Source organism: Tursiops truncatus, chromosome 10 (genome assembly GCF_011762595.2).
Source record: "Tursiops truncatus isolate mTurTru1 chromosome 10, mTurTru1.mat.Y, whole genome shotgun sequence".
Classification (NCBI taxonomy): domain Eukaryota; kingdom Metazoa; phylum Chordata; class Mammalia; order Artiodactyla; family Delphinidae; genus Tursiops; species Tursiops truncatus.
In genome coordinates, this window is record NC_047043.1 from 52030773 (window position 1) to 52051720 (window position 20948).

At 39.6% G+C, this 20948-nt stretch overlaps 1 protein-coding gene across 3 annotated transcripts in view; it reads left to right on the forward strand.

Moving 5' to 3' along the window:
- The first annotated feature begins 1074 nt into the window (after nucleotides 1-1074).
- Nucleotides 1075-20948, forward strand: part of PDCD6IP (programmed cell death 6 interacting protein) — a 57963-nt gene continuing 38089 nt past the window's right edge. For all 3 annotated transcript variants that reach the window (XM_019946800.3, XM_019946801.3, XM_019946802.3), the window contains exons 1-3: nucleotides 1075-1283; nucleotides 13519-13573; nucleotides 15055-15124. In XM_019946800.3, the coding sequence (XP_019802359.2) occupies nucleotides 1075-1283; nucleotides 13519-13573; nucleotides 15055-15124 (334 nt within the window). The remainder of the gene's footprint in view (nucleotides 1284-13518; nucleotides 13574-15054; nucleotides 15125-20948) is intronic.

Sequence of the window (20948 nt, forward strand, 5' to 3'; positions counted from 1 at the left end):
TATACTTCATATGACATCTCATCAGATTGATGCACACAGTGGCCTTTTAAAAATGTGTCGATAAATTGTATCATGTCACCGTTTCTTAAATGGCATTTATAGCTTCCTTTCCATTTCTTCTACAATACAAATTCTTTAACTTGGCTTACAAGGTTCTGAACGATTTGATGCCTGTTTACTCTTCCAACTTTATTTCATCCCATTCTCTACTTGTTTATTAAGTTTTTGCCACACTGTTTGCTTCCACACCCTGAACATGGGAAGTGCTTGCCTCCTAGGGCCGTTGCCCCTTGGTCTGGGAGGCTCTCCCCAGCCACTACTCTCCCGGCCACTCTTCCCTTCTCCTAATGTCAAGCATCTTCTCAAACTGCAGGTCTTTTAAAGTTCACCTCCTCAGAAAAACCTTCTCTTAAATAATTATTTAATAATTATTATTGTTTAAACTAGGTTCTTTCGAGGGACCCTCATACCCTTACATGCCAAGCACCCTGCTTTTTGTACCAAGATACTTTTTTGGTCCACCTTAATATCTGTGTCCTTACCTGACATTAAGCTGCACAATAGCCAGGACCTTGCCTACTCGGCTCACTGTGCACACAGTATTCATACACAGCAGCCCGCTGAATGAATTACCATAGGTCACAATAACCCTGAGGCTGCCAGGTCTTGGACAGGTGGCTGCAAACTCGCGCCCGTGGCAGTAACTGTAGCACTTCCCCGGGAAATTGTTAGAGCGGAGGAAGAATTATCTTTACGTGAAAGCACTCTGCCCACCTGCCGAGGAAGTACGGAGGAATGAGAAAATTCCGCCTGTGGAGAAAGCCGGCGCCGTAAGGCTGGGCGCAGGAAGAGTGGGGGCCCAGGTGAGCAGCGCCGGCGCCCGGTCTCCCTCACGTGACCGGAGGCGGCGCGCCGACTGCGCCTGCGCGATAGCTCCCGGAAGTGGCCAGACCCGAAGCGCAGGCCGAGCGGACCTCTGTCAGCTCGTCAGTCCGCCTGTACGGTACCCCGCGCGCCTCGGCCTTCGTCGTCGTCCCGCGGTCTTTGGCCCGAAGGGCGGCCGAGGCGCTCGCCATGGCGACGTTCGTCTCAGTGCAGCTGAAGAAGACCTCGGAGGTGGACCTGGCCAAGCCGCTGGTGAAGTTCATCCAGCAGACGTACCCGAGCGGCGGGGAGGAGCAGGCCCAGTACTGCCGCGCGGCGGAGGAGCTCAGCAAGCTGCGCCGCGCCGCGCTCGGCCGCCCGCTGGACAAGCACGAGAGCGCGCTCGAGACGCTGCTGAGGTGGGCCTGGGGCCGGGCGGGGGGAGGCCGTCGGCGGCCTGCCGCTCCCCTTGCTTCCTTCTCTCTTCCTGCCTCCCTCCTTCACACCTACTGCCCGGGCCGGCCGTCCTGCCCCTGTTGGCCGGGCGCGTAGGTGTGGTCTGCATTCCTTCCTGCTGAGCAGGAGCGGCCTCGAAGTCCCCGGGGACCCGACCCGCTTCCCCTAGCTGCCCGCCCTAGCCCTTGGTCCACCGAGGCTCGGGCCGTCGGCCACCTGGGAGGAACGGTCTGCCACGTACTGATCTCTTTTGCCACATTTACCCAGAACTGGTTTTCTTCACTTTTTGGTGGGGGGAGGGGGTCTCTGAGACTCCTCTCTTCCCCAGTTTTTGCATCACTGCAAAACTTTCTTGGCCAGGTTTGGATTTCGTAATCGTAGTTGCTTCAGGGAAGTGGCAGAATTGGAACACTGGAACCCATGTTTATTACGTACTACCCTGTCCACTTCGGAATGAGCCATCTTCCTAGCTTCATCGTAACCGAACGACAAATGGAGAATTCCATAGGTTAGGAGCTGCCATTATTTGAAGTTAAACTTGAGTGACATTAACGTTCAAGATAGGTTGCTTTTAATCAGTTTGTTCACAAACAGGTATGCAGATATTGGAGTAAATTTGTTATCTTAGCAAATGTTTATTGAGCTCAGGCTGTATTTAAGGAGAGTTCCTTTTGTAGTTCTTTCTAGTTAGGATGGCAGAACATTTTCATAGCACTTTATAGTTAAAAAAAATTATTTCGCCCATCTTGTTAATGATCTCATTTCCTATGTGTAACATATTCTCCTTGTTTCACGGGAAAAACACAGCTGTATTAGGATGCAGGTAGGAGCAGCTCAGGTTAAACTAGCTTAGTAACTGCAAAGTCAAGGAATATTGCTTCCTTATCTTTAGGCATTCCAGGAGATCATCCTGCCTCTATGATGATTACCTCTTAGGAGAGCTTTGTTTCTCTATTGGGAGAGATGGCCACTGGCTCTCCTGTAATTACAGTGGTCTTAGCACTCAGGATCTTGGCTCTCCTGTAATTACAGTGGTCTTAACACTCAGGATCTTAGGTAAGAGTACTTTTCTCCTACACCCTGGCGAAAGTCTATGGAGGCCTCTGATTGGGTTGGCTTGTGCCCATGTATGATGGTGGGAAATGGCCTAATTTAATTGCCCTTGTCTGAGTCACTCTGCTGGTTTAATTTCTCCATGCAGCATGGATTAAAGTAATATTAGTATGGACTGGGGAAGAGCTGGTCCTCCAGAAGGAGGATACTGAATAGATTGCTTAGAGGGATGATGACCCCTTGGTGTCAGTTTTAAAGATAAGACTGTTGGGTTGCAAAGATCACTAACTTGATACTTAGTATAAGCTTTTTAAAAAGTTAGGGCTTCCCTGGTGGTTCAGTGGTTAAGAATCCGCCTGCCAGTGCAGGGGACACGGGTTCGAGCCCTGATCCGGGAAGATCCCACATGCCACGGAGCACCTAAGCGCCACAACTACAGAGCCTGTGCTCTAGAGCCCATGAGCCACAACTACTGAGCCTGCGTGCCACAACTACTGAAGCCCATGCACCTAGAGCCCATGCTCCGCAGCAAGAGAAACCACTGCAATAAGAAGCCCGTGCACCGCAGCAAAGAGTAGCGCCCACTCGAAGAGTAGCCCCCCGCTCGCCGCAACTAGAGAAAGCCCGTGCGCAGCAACAAAGACCCAACACAGCCAAAAATAAATAAAATTTAAAAATATTTAAAAAAGAAACAAATATAAAAAAAAATTAACCTATGAACACTTAGCCATTCTTTAGAATTAACATACTTTAAAAAAATCTCCAGTACAATTCTTATGTAGACATGAGGGGCATTCAGTGACGATTTTTCATTAGTAGTATTAAAAAAGCATGGGTTGTGTATAATGTACATATGAATACATTAGGTTTGGTCTCAGCCCTTAAGGAGTGTGTAGTCTTCAGAGACTAGAAGATGAGAGAATAGTGAGTAGTGGTTCTGTGAAGTTTAAAACTTTGTTCATTTGTTCATTCCTTTAGTCTTTTCCAAGGTGTAAATGTGAGAACTGTTCCTAGGTTTAGGGCTGTTGAGGAGATAGTGTCTTTGAAACTGTGTTTCTTTAGTTGTCTGTATTATCCTCATATTAACACAGTCGTTCAACAACTACGCTTTTTTCACTTCTTGCTGTTATAGGAGAGTTAGGGTAAACTAATAGCTATTAGTACAGTCTGTTAAATGGAGGTGTGTACAAAAGTACCTTTGGTATACATACTGTAAAAATGAAACAATTGTTGGGTGTTCATCCAATCAAGCAGATTGTCTTACTTTTAATAATTATATTTGGATAATTGTGTAAACTGAACATTAATTTACATATTTTAAACTTAATGAACTTTTAAATAAAATTTTAAAAAAAGAGGGCTTAATCTAATTCCTAAAGAAGAGAAGCTAGCTTGGTAATGATACACAGCTCTACATATAGTTTCAGTGACTTGCCTTTTTTATTGTTACTAACTTCTAGATGACCTATTAACATTTCCTAAAATACACATTTATGAGTTATAATATTAAGAATGAATGTCATCCTTTGTAAAGTGACTTTAACTACAAATTGATTAGGAGAGCCTTGGTAAACAGTGAATTTTACACTAGGTGATCAGATGGGAACCCTGCTGGGTTTTTTGGGGGGGAGGGGGAAGCTCCAGATACCACCTTCCATGTCTTTTGTTGTGATTAGTTTCTTTAGAGAGAAAGCTTCCAGTCTCCTTCCATGAAAAAGCCTGGTTGTCAGCTTTCTGAAATTTGGTCAGGGGGAATGGAGGTTGAGGATCTCAGCAGTCATGTATGCAGTTTTCTATATTATCTGTTTTAGTTTTATATTATTTATGTTGCTGTGTTAGGGGTGAAGTCATCTGCGTGTGGTAGATCTCAAACTGTCAGTGAGTTAAATTATGATTTTAGGACTTCCCTCGTGGCTCAGTGGTTAAGAATCTGCCTGGCAGTGCAGGGGACATGGGTTCGATCCCTGGTCTGGGAAGATCCCACATGCTGTGGAGCAACTAAGCCCATGCACCACAACTACTGAGCCCGCACGCTGCAACTAGTGAAGCCCGTGTGCTCTAGGGCCCATGTGCCTCAATTACTGAGCCCCCGTGCTGCAACTACTGAAGCCTGCATGCATAGAGCCCAGTGCTCCGCAGCAAGAGAAGCCACTGCAATGAGAAGCCCATGCACCACAACGAAGAGTAGCCCCCACTCGTTGCAACTAGAGAAAGCCTGCGTGCAGCAATGAAGACCCAACGCAGCCAAAAAATAAATTGAAAAAAAATTATGATTTTACTCTGTGTGAAAAGTTGGTGGATGGGTAGTTCTGGTAGCCTAGGGATGGTGTAGTGGTTCTGTGAAGTTCATCAGGCTCAGGCTCTGGCTCCTCCAGTGAGCTGCTCTGTAAAACCTAGAGTCCTTGCTCTCAAGGTCCAGATAGCAGTCATACCCAAGTTTTAGGAGGATGGAGGGAGGGAGAAAGAAGGCAGAGGGCTCAGCCTCCACGATGTTTCCTGGAAACTGCCCCGGAATACCCTGCTCATATGTTATTGGCCATTATGTGTGTCCACATCTAATAGAAGAGTAGGATAGGTAAAGGAATTTTTAAAAAAATTTTTATCAGAGTATAGTCACTTTACAGCGTTGTGTTAGTTTCTACTGTACAACAAAGCGAATCAGCTATATGTATACATATATCCCCTCTTTTTTGGATTTCCTTCCCATTTAGGTCACCGCAGAGCATTGAGTAGAGTTCCCTGTGCTATACAGTAGGTTCTCATTAGTTATCTATTTTATACATAGTATCAGTAGTGTATATATGTCAGTCCCCATCTCCCAATTCATCCCCCTCCCCGTATCCATATGTTTGTTCTCTATGTCTGTGTCTCTATTTCTGCTTTGCAAATAAGATCATCTATACCATTTTTTTAGATTGCACATATATGCATTAATATACAATATTTGTTTTTCTCTTTCCGACTTACTTCACTCTGTATGACTATCTCTAGGTCCACCCACGTCTCTACAAATGACCCAGTTTCGTTCCTTTTTATGGCTGAGTAGTATTCCATTGTGTGTGTATATGTGTGTGTATATATATATATATATATATAACCACATCTTCTTTATCCATTCTTCTGTTGATGGATATTTAGGTTGCTTCCATGTCCTGGCTATTGTAAATAGTGCTGCAATGAACATTGGGGTGCATGTGTCTTTTTTTTTTTTTTTTTTAAATAAATTTAGTTATTTTATTTTTTGCTGCGTTGGGCCTTTGTTGCTGTCCCCGGGCTTTCTCTAGTTGAGGCAAGCAGGACTACTCTTTGTTGCAGTGCGTGGACTTCTCATTGTGGCAGCTTCTCTTGTTGCAGAGCACGGGCTCTAGGCACACGGGCCCAGTAGTTGTGGCATGCAGGCTTCAGTAGTTGTGGCTTGTGGGCTCTAGATCATAGGCTCAGTAGTTGTGGTGCACGGACTTAGTTGCTTCACGGCATGTGGTATCTTCCCAGAGCAGGGCTCGAACCTGTGGTACCCTGCATTGGCAGGTGTATTCTTAACCACTGTGCCACCAGGGAAGTCCCCGGTATATAGTATTCTTGTTGACGTTTTTTAATAGTTTGTAATTTTAGTTTTCTTTAACTCAAGAGTCCTTTATATAGATTTTGTAAAATTTCTAAATAGATTTGTGTGTCACTTTTTTGTGGGTTAATACTTAGTTTGCTGCATTATGGTAGTATCTTTTTCATTTGTAAAATAAAGGTGATGGAATTAGTTTCATAATTTCTGAAATTTTATCCCAGCACTAGTGTTTTACAGATCAAGAAAGAAAATATTGCTGTTCCATTTTACTTCTCAAGCTGTTGCTTACATTCTGATTGTTGCTTAAGATATTGAGATAATATTAGTCCTAATGACGTTGCTACAATTTGTTAATAAAACAGTGTGGGGAATATAAAGATATATAATACCTGACCCTTGGTCTCAAGGAGTATCTGTAGTAGCCAGACCTTAAATTGGCTCAGTAATTTTATTGTGCATAAATGAATAAACTTGAAAATTTAAAGGAAAATTTAAAATCTCTGCTTTTCTGTGTTCTGACTTTTCTAATGTTTAATAAATAAAATAGCTTGTCAGGATTTTCTTCATTCTTTGTAACCCTAGAGAGAATCTTCTCTCAGAGTCTTCTGCACACGGGAGGTTTAAGCCACGCAGCTAGCTTTGTGGTAGAGTTAGACTAAGATCTTGACTTCTTGACTCCCTGACTATTTACTTTCTGCCATACTCTGCTGCAGTAGTGCTTCATTAGTGATTCTTCATGAGGTAAATCGGGCAAAGAAAGAAGTGTGAAAATAAGGTTCAGGAGGCATCTGTTAACTCTGATCAATATCTGGCCCAGCTCTCTTGTTTCTGTCTCTGGTTGGTGGGCTGGGAGTTGCCCAGCCCTCAGTACTGGCTGGAGCTGGATGGGTTACGTGAATTTGCGTTGCAGTATCACTTTGCCTAACGTAGATTGGTTGTTCTCGGTCTTCACACCTTCCCCCTAAGAAAAACTTTAAAACTAGAATTTCTAATTGGAATTTGTCCTGTACCTATCACTGGTATATTAAAAGAAATATATTCATTTCCTTTTTATTTCCCCATGAGATTTTAAACGTTGAGTTCTTAGATATGTGCTCTAAAGTGATTTAAGTTTTATGAAATACTGGAGAACATGTAAAACACTTACGAATAGTTGTAAAATAAGAATCTGTAGCTACCGTTTTTCCAACATGTGCAGTGTGTCCAGGCAATATTTTAAGCTTTGAGTATATATTGTATCATTTGTCCCTCATGCTTAAATTAAATGAGGTTTTGCCCTCACTTTAGAGAGGTTGAGGAGTAACTTGCATGCAGTCACACAGCTAAGAGTTGGTGGAGTTGGGATTCAAACTCAGGGTTGTCTGACTTACCTTTTTATGTTTAGGATTTTATAGTTAATTTTTTTTTTTTTTACTTATTTTTAAAATAAAATCTTTAACGGTACAGATTCTTTTTTTTTTTTTTTTTTTTTCTTTGCTACACCAGTACTCTGGTGTAGCATACTGGCTTTCTCTCTCCCCACTTGTGGAAAACTTGCAGCCTCGGTCTAATTTGTTAGAGGTATACCCTGGGATAGAATCTGCTGATTGAGTAAAGCATATTTAAATGATAAAGAGAGGGGTGTGGTAGATTCTCTTGTTCTGCTCTTGTTCCCTCTCTAGAGAGCTTTGATAGCTGAGAATTAGGCTGAACTATGAGGGGTCGTATGTGGTGGAATTATATTGAAAGGATAGCTTACTGTACTTCGTACTGTAGGAACAGCATTTTCCCTGTGGTACCTGCAGTTAGCAATGGCTATTTTCTTTTGAAAAGCATTAGTTGGTCTCTTTGTTGGAGTTTACTCCATAGGAAGTCAGATATTATTGATTTCCAATGACTGTTGTACAGTACTTATATTTCATTTTTTCATACTTATATTTCATATTATATAACCTGTCTTAAGACAGCTATTTTACTTTGAAGATTCCATCGCGTATCTTCCTAGTCATTTAAATGTAGGATATACATGCACTGTTACCCCATGTAAGTTTTCAGAGTTGACCCCAAAAGCTTTGGAGTAAATAGGGTAGGTATAAAATTTTAGTACATTCTCTTTAGCCTTTCTTTTTTTTCCTGATTCACTTGCAGAGCAAGTAGCTTCATCTCCTCCTACTTCCTTCCTTGCTGTCTGTAGAGCAGAGGCCTGCCCAGCTGCCTGTTTTTGTATGGTCCAGGGTATCACTCTAGCGTTGTGAGCCTTGGAGAGCTAGCTGGGGTGCTCCCCTCTGCCCCATCCTCCCCTTTATTCCAAGTGTTTGCTTCTCTGGCCAGTAGCCGTGCCTCACTGCTGCCCAGGGCTTGCTCAGGTGCCCTACACGTTGGGTTTTCTGCTTGGCAGTTGCTTGGCAGTGAATGGTATAATCTCATACCGGAACTTGGTGACTCAGCAAATTGCCCTCTCTCCTGCCAGCTGTACCAGCCGCCCAAGTTTGAGATGGCTGGACTCTCTGGCAGGAGAGAAGGGCGTGCCGATATTTGAGTGTCACTGGGGCAGAGAGTGAAACAGACTGTATTAGCCACTACTCACCTCCCTCCCCTGGGCTTCTTAACACCAGACTGGATCCTCTTCCCTCAGAGAAGTCTCCAGCTAATGGCAATTAGATAGCTGTGTACTTAGTGTACCCACCATCTGAGATGGCCCAACCCAGGTAAAAAGCGCCCAGGGCAGGGCAGGAGTTTTCTTTCTTGTTATAACAAGTACCTACATTTTATCCTTGATTTTGCCTCTTTTTTGGCAAAGCCTAGAATAGCCCTTTTCAGAAAAAGTGTGCCAGTCCCCGCGCTATAGCCCTGTCGGCCTCCTTGCACATTGTTGCCTCAGGGTCTTGGTACTTGCTAGTCTCTCCTTATGGACACATTCTTTGGTAGCTCCTGTTTATTACCAAAACAGAGAATCTCAGGTTTTACTTTTCAGAGATTAAAAAAAGTTGCCTTTTAAAAACTTTGCATTTTACTGATTCATTTGTTTGGAGCTAGCAATGAAACTGAGCAAATAGACCCAGTTTCTGTTACAATCCTTTGAGAGAAAAGACATTAAACAAAGTCCCGCAAATAAATATATTACCAACTGTGGTAAGTTCTGTGAAGGAAAAATTCAGGGGCCTAAGATTATAAATGGAGAGGGGAACTAATTTAGAAAAGGAGTGAGATTGAGTGCCTCTATCATTTCTGCCACCACCGTGGATCATCTGTTTACTGGATTACTGCAATAGCTTTCTGACTTGTCTGTACTTATACCCTGGCACACCTGCAAGTCAGTTTTCTACATAGCAACCAGGGTGACTCTGAAAATGGATTAGCTCGTGTTACTCTTGTCCAAACCCTCTGGATGGTTCCTCCTCTTACTCTATAGTAGAAGCCAAAAGTCTTACAAGTTGCACTCAAGGCATCATTACTTCCTTGATTTAATCTCCCACTATTTTCTCCAGTGTTCACTCTCTGGCCATATGCCTCCTTATCATGGCAGAGATCTTTTCAGGCATACTCTGGTCTCAGCTTTTTGGCACTTGCTCTTCCCTTGACTGGTAATGCTTTTCCCTCACATCCCATGACTTCCTTCATGCCCTTTCTATTATTCATGATTGTTAAAAAATTTTTTATTTATTTACTTTTGGCTGCCTTGGGTCTTCGTTGCTGCGCATGGGCTTTCTCCAGTTGTGGCAAGCGGGGGCTACTCTTTGTTGCAGTGAGCGGGCTTCTCATTGTGGTGGCTTGTCTTGTTGTGGAGCGCGGGCTCTAGGCACACGGGCTTCAGTAGTTGTGGCACATGTGCTCAGTAGTTGTGGCACATGGGCTCAGTAGTTGTGGCTCGTGGGCTCCAGAGTGCAGGCTCAGTAGTTGTGGTACATGGGCTTAGTTGCTCCGCGGCATGTGGGATCTTTCCGGACCAGGGCTTGAACCCGTGTCCCCTGCATTGGCAGGCGGATTCTTAACCACTGCACCACCAGGGAAGCCCCCAGGATGTTTCAAAATTTTTTACTTTTTACTTTTATGTAGTCAAATGACCATGTTATCTGAAAAAACTACAGCCTTCTCACCTCACCCCATACACGTACCTTATTTCTCTCACTTCTTTAAGTGCCATTGCACTTAGCACTATCTACTTTACTACATTTTTACTTTATCTTGTTTTGTCTCCCACTCAGAAAGTAAGCTTTACAAGGGTGCAAATTTTTAAATGCTTATGTTCTGCTGAATTCCTATGTCCTAGAACTGTGTTTGGTGCATAGTAAACTTGTAGTATATGTTTGTTGAATGAGTGAATGAATGAGGACAAGAAAAATGGGAAATTGTGATGGGAAAATTTCCAGATATGGGGGAACAAAATGGGTGAAGGCCCTGAGCCAGGAGAGAGCATAGAATTTTAGTGCCTAGAATGTGTAGTGAATATTGAGTTGAGGCTGGAGAGTTGAATGATGTCAAAAGTTTTGGATGTAATTATAAGTATAATGGGAATGCAAAAATACTCTCCTACATAACCAAAGTACAGCTTTCAAAATCAGGAAATTAACATTGATTGAATATTACCATTTAATCTACAAAACTCATTCAGATTTTGCTGATTTTCCCAATAATGTTGTTTACAGGTCCAGGATCTAATCCCAGATCTTGCATTGCATTTAATTGCCTTTTTAGTCTCCTTCAATCTGGAATAGTTTCTCCGTTTTCCCTTGTCGTTCACCATGTTGGCATTTTTGAAGAGTACTGGCTACTTACTTGGTAGAATGTCCCTCAGTAAGGGCTTGCCTCATATTTTCTTGTGTTTTACACATTTTGGGGCTCTCGTACCACCCAAGTGATGCTGTGTTCTTTTTAGTGCATGTTGGGAAAAACATGAGGTTGATTTGTCCCATTGCTGATAATGTTTAACTTTTATCACTTTGTTAAGATGCTGTCTGCCAGATTTTTTGGCCTTACAATTAATAAGTTATACTAATTAGTATTTTGTGGGGAGGTAGTTTGCGACTTTGTAATATCCTGTTTCCATCAAACTTTCGTGTTTTAGCTTCCATTCATGATTTTACCTGAATCAGATATATATTATGAAAGATGCCAGATGGTGACATTTCTCACTTCATTGTTTCTTCTAGATTTATTAGTTGGCATTGTACAGTAGGGTAGAGCTTTCCCTATTCACCTGTTTGTTTTGTTTACTTTAGAACAGTGTTCTTATTTTCCTTAGTGGGTTATGATTTGTTATTTATTTGAATTATTCTGGACTTGGCTAGTAGGAGCTGCTTAAAGCTAGTTCCTGTGTTCTTCTGACATATCCTCATCATTTTTTGAGTCCTTAACTTCCTAGCATAGCTAGATGTTTTAGCCTTGCTGCTTGAATTTTCTCAGTTGCAGTCATGGAGCCAGCAATTTCTCTAAGGACTGGCTGGCTCCGTTTAATGCATAGTACTATTTATCTGGCCTCTAGGTGTGCTTATTGCTACTTAGGTATTATTGCTTCTAGGACCTCTCAGCATATACACTTAGGAAATACATACACACACACATTTATACCTCTTTTGTATCTGTATTACATTGTATTAAAAAATGAGTTCACACTGTTACCTCCCATTCCAATCCAAAGCCAGCGTTTCTTCTAGCTGTCCACATTCCCATGTTTGTAACTCCTTTCTCTGGTAGTTAGAAGCCTGACTCCCATTATCTTCATTGTATTTACCTAATTGCTCAATTCTTCCTCTGTGTAACCAAAGTTGTGGCCATGGCAGCCCCAAACTTGATCTCTGACATGTTGCTCCCACCCCTCTGGAAAACTTGGCCTCAGAAATAACAATTGCAAAGAGCCATGGTGATGGGGGTGCAGGAGCAGGGAGGTGATAAGGGAAGGAAGAAAGATTACAGGCCAGTTAGAAAGCTTGGCCTTGGACACCCCCCAACCCCCTGGCTAGCTCAGAGGTCAGCCTGATAGGGGAAGACTGCCTCATGTTTGATAATCATTCTGGCTGCTGTATGAAGAACACATTGAAGAGAATGAGAAAGGAGAAGAGGAGACAGGGCGACTGGCTAGGGAACTTTTGGATTAGTTTACATTCAAGGGAGAGTGGAATTGTTGACTGTGTAGCAGTGGTGGAGATGGACAGGAGAGGACATACCCAAATCATATGGGAAAGTTGGTAAACCTGATTTTAATCAGTAGTTTACCAGAGGTGTTAATCTGCCCAATGGATATAAAGTTATCTTAATAAGAAATAGTATTTTAAGGTATACATTGGTTACCTAGGCAGATATTAGTTTGCTTTTAGCCAATAATAGTTGATAAGTATTTTTCTTTGGTGGTAAGAGTTTTTTTTTGACAGTTTTTTCATTGCATGCATTTTAGATACAGGTTTACACATTAAAAGACTGTGTGGGTCTTCCCTGGTGGTGCAGTGGATAAGGTACTGTGCTCCCAATGCAGCAGGCCTGGGTTCGATCTCTGGTCAGGGAACTAGATCCCACATGCATGTCACAGCTAAGACCCGGTGCAACCAAAAAAAAAAAAAAAAAAGACTACGTTAATTAACTTTAAAATGGCTGATTGAAATCTGATTCGTGGTCCACTCAAAGTTAACACGTATAATTTTTGTGTACTCCAGTTATATTTACATAAATGTGTGTAATATTTAGCTTTGGTAATTTTAAATTTTGACCGGTTTTTATATTTAATTAATTAATAAATTATTTTTAAGGTTCTTTTTTTCTTCCTGTTTTATTGAGATATAATTGACACATAGCACTGTATAAGTTTAAGGTGTACAGCATAATGGTTTGACTTATATGCATCATGAAATGATGACCACAATAAGTTTAGTGAGTATCCGTCATCTCATATAGATACAATATTAAAGAAGTAGAAAAAAGTTTTCTTTTCCTTGTGATGAGAACTCTTAGGATTTACTCTCTTAACTTTCATATAGAACACACAGCAGTGTTCATTATATTTATCATGTGGTACTTGACAATCCCTAGTACTTATTTATCTTGTAACTGGAAGTTTGTACCTTTTGACTGCCTTCATCTAGTTCCCACTCCCCTCAGCCCCCCACCTCTGGTAACCACACATCTGATCTCTGTTTCTATGTTTGTTTTTGGAATATAATTGACCTACAACACTATGTAAGTTTTTGTCACACAACATAGTGATTTGATATTTTGGTACATTTCAAAATAATCACCACAAGTCTAGATGCCATCTGTCACCGTACAAAGATATTACATAATTATTGACCATATTCTCCATATTGTACATTCCATATTCGTAACTCATTTATTTTGCAACAGGACATTTATACCTCTTAATCTCCTATGCAGTAGGGAAAAGACAGCCTCTTCAATAAATGGTGTTGGGAAAACAGGACTACTTTCTCACACCATGCACAAAAATAAATTCAAAATGGATTAAAGACTTTTAAATGTAAGGCTTGAAACCATAAAACTTCTACAAGAAAACATAGTACGCTGTTTGACATGAGTCTTCATAATATTTTTTTGAATATGTCTCCTCAGTCAAGGGAAACAAAAAGAAAAATAAACAAATTTGCTCTGTTTTTTAGATACTATGATCAGATCTGTTCCATTGAACCCAAATTCCCATTTTCTGAAAACCAGGTAAGTCATTAATTTTAATTTGTTTTAAACTTATATGATAATGGTAAATCACTCATTTCCTCCTACCCATGGTATTTTATTAAAATAAATGGTGCCTCTTCACTATCCCTAGGTTTTTATGAGACTTTAAAAATACAAATTAGAAACTTTTAAGCCCATTGTAAAGAGTCTCTTGGAAATTCTGTTCATGCCATTCCTCAGTCACTTCTGGGCTCATTTAGTGCATTGGACTGCATTTTTTTTCTTGCAGTTTTTAATCAATAGGATCTTTTGACTAATATAATCTGTGGTGCCCTTTCCTTTGATTTTTACAGAATAAAGAAAACTGTATGATTCAGGAAGTACTAGTCTCATTTTATGTGCTTTAAAAATTATTTGCACATGTTATATTTGCATATGAATTTGCAGATACTATGATTAGATGTTACACTATAAGAATGTCAATCTTACTTTCTCTTAAAGGCTAGATATTGAAAATGCTGATGAGTTCTTACAGTTTTATTTGGGAGACTTGTTAAAAGTTTTAAATTTGTGTGGCATTTCTAAATTTTAAAATAGTTTATACAAAATACTTTAAACATTCTTGTACTAAAGTTTTTACAAGTCAAATAATATGGTAAGATTTGCTTTAAAATATTCCAGAAGAAAAAGTATGTGTGTAGTGGGGTTGGGGTCAGGAAGTGAGGGTAGATGAACCAAGAAGGGCAAAAGGCTAAAACTGCTGATGGATGTATGGGAGTTCCTTGTGTTATTCTCTCTAGTTTTGTGTGTATTGAAAATTTCTCTAATCTAGAATTGAAAAATTTTGTATTGGATTGCAATACATAATTTAAAAGAGGCCAAGTTCTTTTTAACCTTCATGTGTGGAATATTTTAGAGTAGAGTGAGATGCAGTTTTTAATTAAGTGAACTTTTATTTGTATACATACATAAAAGTGAACAGTATCATGTATATAGCTTGAATCTTCAGAAAGTGAATATATATGTATAACCACCACCCAGATCAAGAAATAAAATATTGTCTCATTTTATCCTGGAAAGGTAATCATTCTCCTACTTTTGTCATCATGGAATAGTTTTAAATTTTATCCTCTGGGAAACCTGTAGAGCTTACTTCGTTGCCTTTACTTCTCTTGGCTTATTTGATGATCGTTTATTAAGTATCTGTTCTGTTCAAGCCATTGTGTGTTTGTAAAGATGAGTAAGATTGTGTTTTCTGAAGAAGACAATATGTATTCAGTTACTGAGGCAGAATGACCATTTGAAATATCCTAGTGCCAGTATCTTACTTTCAAAAAAGAAAATTTTATGGTCCAGAAAAAGGAAAAGGAATTGGTTGGTTAGAGAAGATAGCATTTTAGATGGGTTGAAGCTTTTGTCCTTTTCTTCACTGTGGATTTTTCTTTGAAAGAGACTTAATATTTAATGAGATTCAGGAAGGTAACATGAATTTCTTTTCTTTTTTTCCTCTTTTTATCAAGATCTGCTTGACATTTACCTGGAAGGATGCTTTTGATAAAGGTTCACTTTTTGGAGGATCTGTAAAATTGGGTATGTAATTTTTAAATAAAAAATGATAGGAAATTTGTTCTAAATACTTTGTATTGTTGTAGGTTTCTGAAATTGCTCTCCTTATGACTCTTTGTAAATAATAAAAATTTTTATGTTTTATTTTCTTTCTAACTTCAACTTTTAATGAAATTTCCGAATATTTGTAGAGAGCCTACACCTTGCCAGGCACTGTCATAGTTTTAAAAATGAATAAGATAGTTGTACTCAGTCAGGTTGGGAAGGTAGCTATCATTCTAAAATATTGTAGAGAGTATATTAGTCTGTGAACAAACTTCCGGGAGCATAGATGAGGAAGTGGTTAATTCTGCCTGTTTGAATGCAAGTGATGTTTGAGTGAGGCCTTGAAGGATGAATTTGGTTTTTCCAGGTAGAAAATAACATTACATGTAGAATATTATAACTGAAAGTCGAGAGGTTTTTTGATCTACCAGCTCATCATGTTAACCTTTCTATGTGTTAACTTTCTCCTCTGTGAAGTGGGGAATAGTACTGTGAAGTACTGTTTATTTCATTGGGTTCTTCTGTGGATAAAATGAGTGAATATGTGTAAAGTCCTTAGAACAAGGCTCAATAACTATTAGCTACAATCAATAATATGAGTATTATATTACATATGAAATACATATATATAATGTGTATGCATCATAGAATATATGCTATATAATATTATATAACAGTGTCATATAGTGTGTTGCTATATGTAATACATATTGATATAATTATTGTTAAGGCTTGAAACCTTAGGTGAATTGGGGATTATGGAGGGTGAAGATACTGGAGAGTAGATTGTGAAGAGCTGCAAGTGTACTGTGAATTTGTGCTCTTCCCTCTTATATGTTTATAGCTTATTCCACCCGGGCACTGTGGAAGGGGCTTTACACATATTATCTTAGTAAATTCCTTCTCAGCCCAATGAAGAAAGGCACTGTTATCACCAGTTGCACAAACTGCTTTAGAAAGATTAAGTGACTTTCCAAGATCATATGGCAAAGATTTAATGAAGCCAGATATAACTCCAGAAAGCCTAAGTCCAGAGACTAGAGAGAAACAGACCAGTTAGACTGGTGAGAGATGAAGAGATTTGACTAGGTGTAGTGTATGTGGGTCAAGGCAGGGATGGGTTTGAGAGAGGGTTCAGAGGTGAAACTGATGGATCTGCTGGCTGGCTGTCAGAAGAAAGAGTAGGAGTTGATGTTTGACTCTAAGGTTTGTAACTTGGTTTGACCTGTGGCTAATTATTCCTTTCAATAGACAGGTTGAGTTTGACTTTTCTGTGTTATATCTGGGTAGAAGTTTCTCTTTGGCATTTAGAAATAATATATTTAAAGCTCAAAAGAGTTCGAGATGTAGATTTGGGAACAATTTTCATTAAATGATAATAAATTTATCTCCTCTGGTAGATTGTAGATTGGGAAAAATATGAAAGCCAAGCTAGGGAATACAACGTTCAGGGGAATGAGAAGAAGAGGTTCCTGGGAATGAGGTTGAGAAAAGACTTTCAAATCTCAGAGGAACCAGGGTAAAATAGAGACAATGGGATTGAATGCCGGAAGAGTTTCAGAGATTGTGTCCAGTGGTTCCCAAATCTGGCTGCATATTACAGTTATCTGGGGAGAATGTTAGAAATACAGATTATATCTTTACAGACAAAGATACAGGATGCCAGATGTGATAGGAGGACATTTCAGGGTGGGCCACTGGAATTGATACCTTTGAAAATACCTTCAGGTGACTCTGATGTCGAAATGTCATTGACAGAGTCATTGTGGCCGAGGTCAAGAAATAGAAGGTTGTAGAATTCACTGGATTTGGCAGAGAAAGAAGTGTCACTAGGGGCATGCTGAAGTCAGATTGCGTCGAGGGGTGGACTGGAAGTGAGGAAGTACAAGCAGCATGTGTGGGTTGCTCAGTTAAGAAAATATACAGTAAAGAGTTGGGGACAAAGGGAGCGTTATGCTGAGAGGGAGGCAAAGTCAAGAAAAGGACTTCTAGTGCTGTTGTGACAAGCAAGTTGTTTGGCTGAGAATAAGGAGCAGGTAGCAGGAGAACCAGGAGACATTTAAGTGAGATAGGTTAAGTTGATGAACTGAGGTCCTAGAGGAATTGGGACACACAAAAAATTGAGAGCGTAAGTAAAGCAGGAGGTAGATCATCAAGGCATTTCTAGTAGCAAATATTGGGAATTAAATGTCCATCACTAATGTTTTGGTTAAATAAAGCACAGGCTGCCCATTCATTAGAATATTGTATAATTTAGAATATTAAGAATGATAATGCAAATATATATTTATTGACATATATATCTGTGTCCATTGAATATCCAATAAAAGACCTGTTACAGGTGAGAGCTGTTGCCTTGAATTGATGTAACTCGGGGCCCCAGAGCTGGTCTCTTTGGAACACCTTTTATATAGAAACCAGGGTGATTGCTGCTTCCTGGAGTTGTGCATTCCAGGCACCCTGAATATGGTATAGTGTACTATTTGTGAAAAATTAGGTATGTGAACATGTATGTACTTATTTGTCAAGATATTCACCAAAAATTAGTGGGTAACTCTGGGAGGATATTGAGTGATTTTTAATGTATTTTCTTTTTTTTTGTGTGTGTGTGTGTGTATGTTTAAACAATTGTTTGAATTTTAGAACAACTATTTTTATTTATAATCAAGCTGTTGTCATTTTGAAAAGCTCAGGTAAAAAAACAAGAATGAAGTTCAATATTAACAAAAAAGAGGTCTTTGAAGAAAGGAGAGTTGAACATTTATTTTAAAGAAACCCTGATTTAACTTTAGATGTGATAGAAGAAATCATAAAGGAAAAAAGATTTAATTACAGGAAAAAGTTTTCACAAAATCTCTTATACGTGAGAAATTGTCAAAATAAAATGAAAGACAACAGCCTGGGATGATAATGTTCATAGGAAATATAATAGGCTGGCATATATATCTTATATATAAAAAGTTTATTTTTATCTGTTGCTTGGAATGTATTTCATTCTTCTTTAAGTCCACTGACTCTCTGTCATATATACTGGATGAGTTGCTTTATATTTAGACTGTGACTTTCTTGTATGGCTCTGCGTGCGTGTGTGTGTGTTTTTAGAAGTTTTAATTGCTCCACCACCACACACATTCTGTGCTTTTATCATATTCTCAAGACTTTGCAAACTCTTGGTCTTATTATTTATCTCTCTGGACTCACCTTTTCCTGAGTGACTCTTCTGTTCCCTTTGGCCTCGACTGTTTTCTTGCTTGAATCTGGACTGTTTGCTATCTAAATCTGCTGTATAACTATTATCCCTTAGTTTAGAGCCATTGTTTTCTGGCTACGGTGTCTTCCTCTTTTGCTGGAATATACTCTTAAGTAACTTTCTCAGAAAAGGTCACATTTCTGAATCTCTTCTTTGTGGAAATGTCTGTATTTTGCCCTCACATTGAATTTGGTTTGAAATTCTGCTTAGGTCAGAAACCTTGGAGGCACTCTTGACATTGTTTCACTTCATTCCCCACATTCAGTGAATTCATCAGCAAATCCTATCAGATTTTCTTTTTAAAGGTATTAAAAATCCAGTCACTTCTCAGCACCTCTGCTCGTGCTGTTGTGGTCAGAGCCACCATCACCCCTCGCGCCTATTGCAGCAGCTACCTGTCCTAATCTCTGGCCTCCACCAGTGCTGCTTCCCCACAGTCTGTTGTCCACCAGGCGGGCTGAATGTGTCTCTGTTCAAAACTCTGTTGACTTCTTGCCTCACTCAGAGTAAAAGCTAAAGCTTTACAGCAGAGTTGGCTCTCTTACCTCCCTGACATCATTGCTTCCCATTAGTCCCTTGTTCCCCGTTTTTTTAGCCATACTGGCTTTAATATATGTTGAATTAATTAGAATCATGTTTCTTCAGAACCTGAAGGCATTGTTCCCTTGCCTTTTACTATCCAGTGTTACTGATGAAAAGTCTGCTGAGTATTCTTTTGTAGGTGACCTGATCCTTTTTTCTTGGGAAGATTTTTACAATTTTCTCTTTATACTTCATGGTTAGAAATCTCAAAAGATCTAATTGGCTTTCATTTGGGGTATGGCATTTTATTGTTGGTCCTTTCAGTTTGAAGACTCATTATCTCCCTTCAGCCCTGGGAAATTTTCATACATTTCTTTGATAATTTCTTCATTTTTTACTCTCTTTTCAGAATGCTGTATTAACTGATATTAGTTGTTCTGAGCTACTCACTCACAACTTTTACACGTTTCATTTTGTTTTCTCTTTATGGGCTGCCTAGATATTTTCTAACCTTTCTTTTGAAAAACTTTTAGCAATCAAGTTTTTAATTTCCAGGGGCTTTTTCTTATTCATGGATTGTTCTTTTTTTAATAACATCATGTACTTGTTTATGGATGTACCATCTTTGAATCTCTTTAAGGATGTTAATGTGGATCTTTGAAATGTTTTCTGTTATTGGAATTGTTTACTCTGGGCTTAGATTTTTAGTTCACCTTGATCTTTATTTTGCTGCATGTTCTACTCATATCCTGGTTATTCCAGATTTTTAATACATTTATTTAAGAAAGTAGGTTAGAGTAGCTGGTGTGTATGTCTGCTTTACTTTATGGTGAGGAGGCTAGAATTAGGTTGGAGGCAAGCTAAAAGCTGACCGTAATTACAAGGGAGACTACTAACATGCTACATAACCAGGAGGGTTTTACTTTATGGCACTATTGTGTGGCACAAACACACAGCTGTAGTGTTGTTCTGATTTTTCTAGATGGTTTGTTCGGTATTTTTTGTAAGAAGCCTTCTGATTATTTTGCTTGGTGTTCAATACCTGGCACATTATGTAAGACTTTTGAATGTCACTATGATTTAATTTGTTCTTTTTTAAAAATTTTTTTGTAGTTAAAAAAAACCCGTAACATAAAATTTACTATCTTTACCAATTTTTAAAAATTCTTTATTTTTTTTTGGCCGCACCACATGGCTTGTGGGATCTTAGTTCCCCAACCAGGGATCGAACCTGAGCCCCAGCAGTGAAAGCGCCGAGTCCTAATCACTGGACCACCAGAGAATTCCCTGTCTTAACCAATATTAAGTGTACAGTTCAGAGGTGTTAAGTATATTCACATTGTTGTGAAACAGATCTCCAGAACTTTTTGATCTTGCAAATCTGAAACTCTGTACCCTTTAAACAACAACTCCCCTTTTCACCCTTTCCCCAGTACTTGGTAACCACCATTCTACTTTCTGTTTCTGTGAGTTTGCCTACTTTAGACACCTCGTATGGGTGGGATCATAGAGTGTTTGTCTTTTTGTGACTAGCTTGCTTCACTTAGTATAATGTCCTCAAGGTTCATCCATGTTGTAGCATGAGACCCGATTTCCTTCCTTTTTAAGGCTAATATTCCATTATAAGTGCACATCACATTTTGTTTCTGTTCATGAATCAGTGGACACTTGAGTTACTTCCACCTTTTGGCTATTATGAATAATTCTGTTACAAACATGGGTGTACAAATATCTCTGAGACTGAGACCCTGCTTTCAGTTCTTTTGGGTTTATGCCCAGAAGTGGAATTGTTGGATTATCTTGTAATTTTATTTCTAATTTTTTGAGGGACCTCCATACTGTTTTCTACATGGGTGCAACATTTTACATCCCCACCAACAGTACACAGTGGTTCTAATTTCTCCACATGCCTGCCAACAACTGTTATTTTCCATTTTGTTTGATAGTAGCTATCCCAGTGAATGTGAGGTGTGTAGATTCTTGGTTAGAATTGTATTTTAACCATATAATCTTCTCTACCTCTGAGAGATG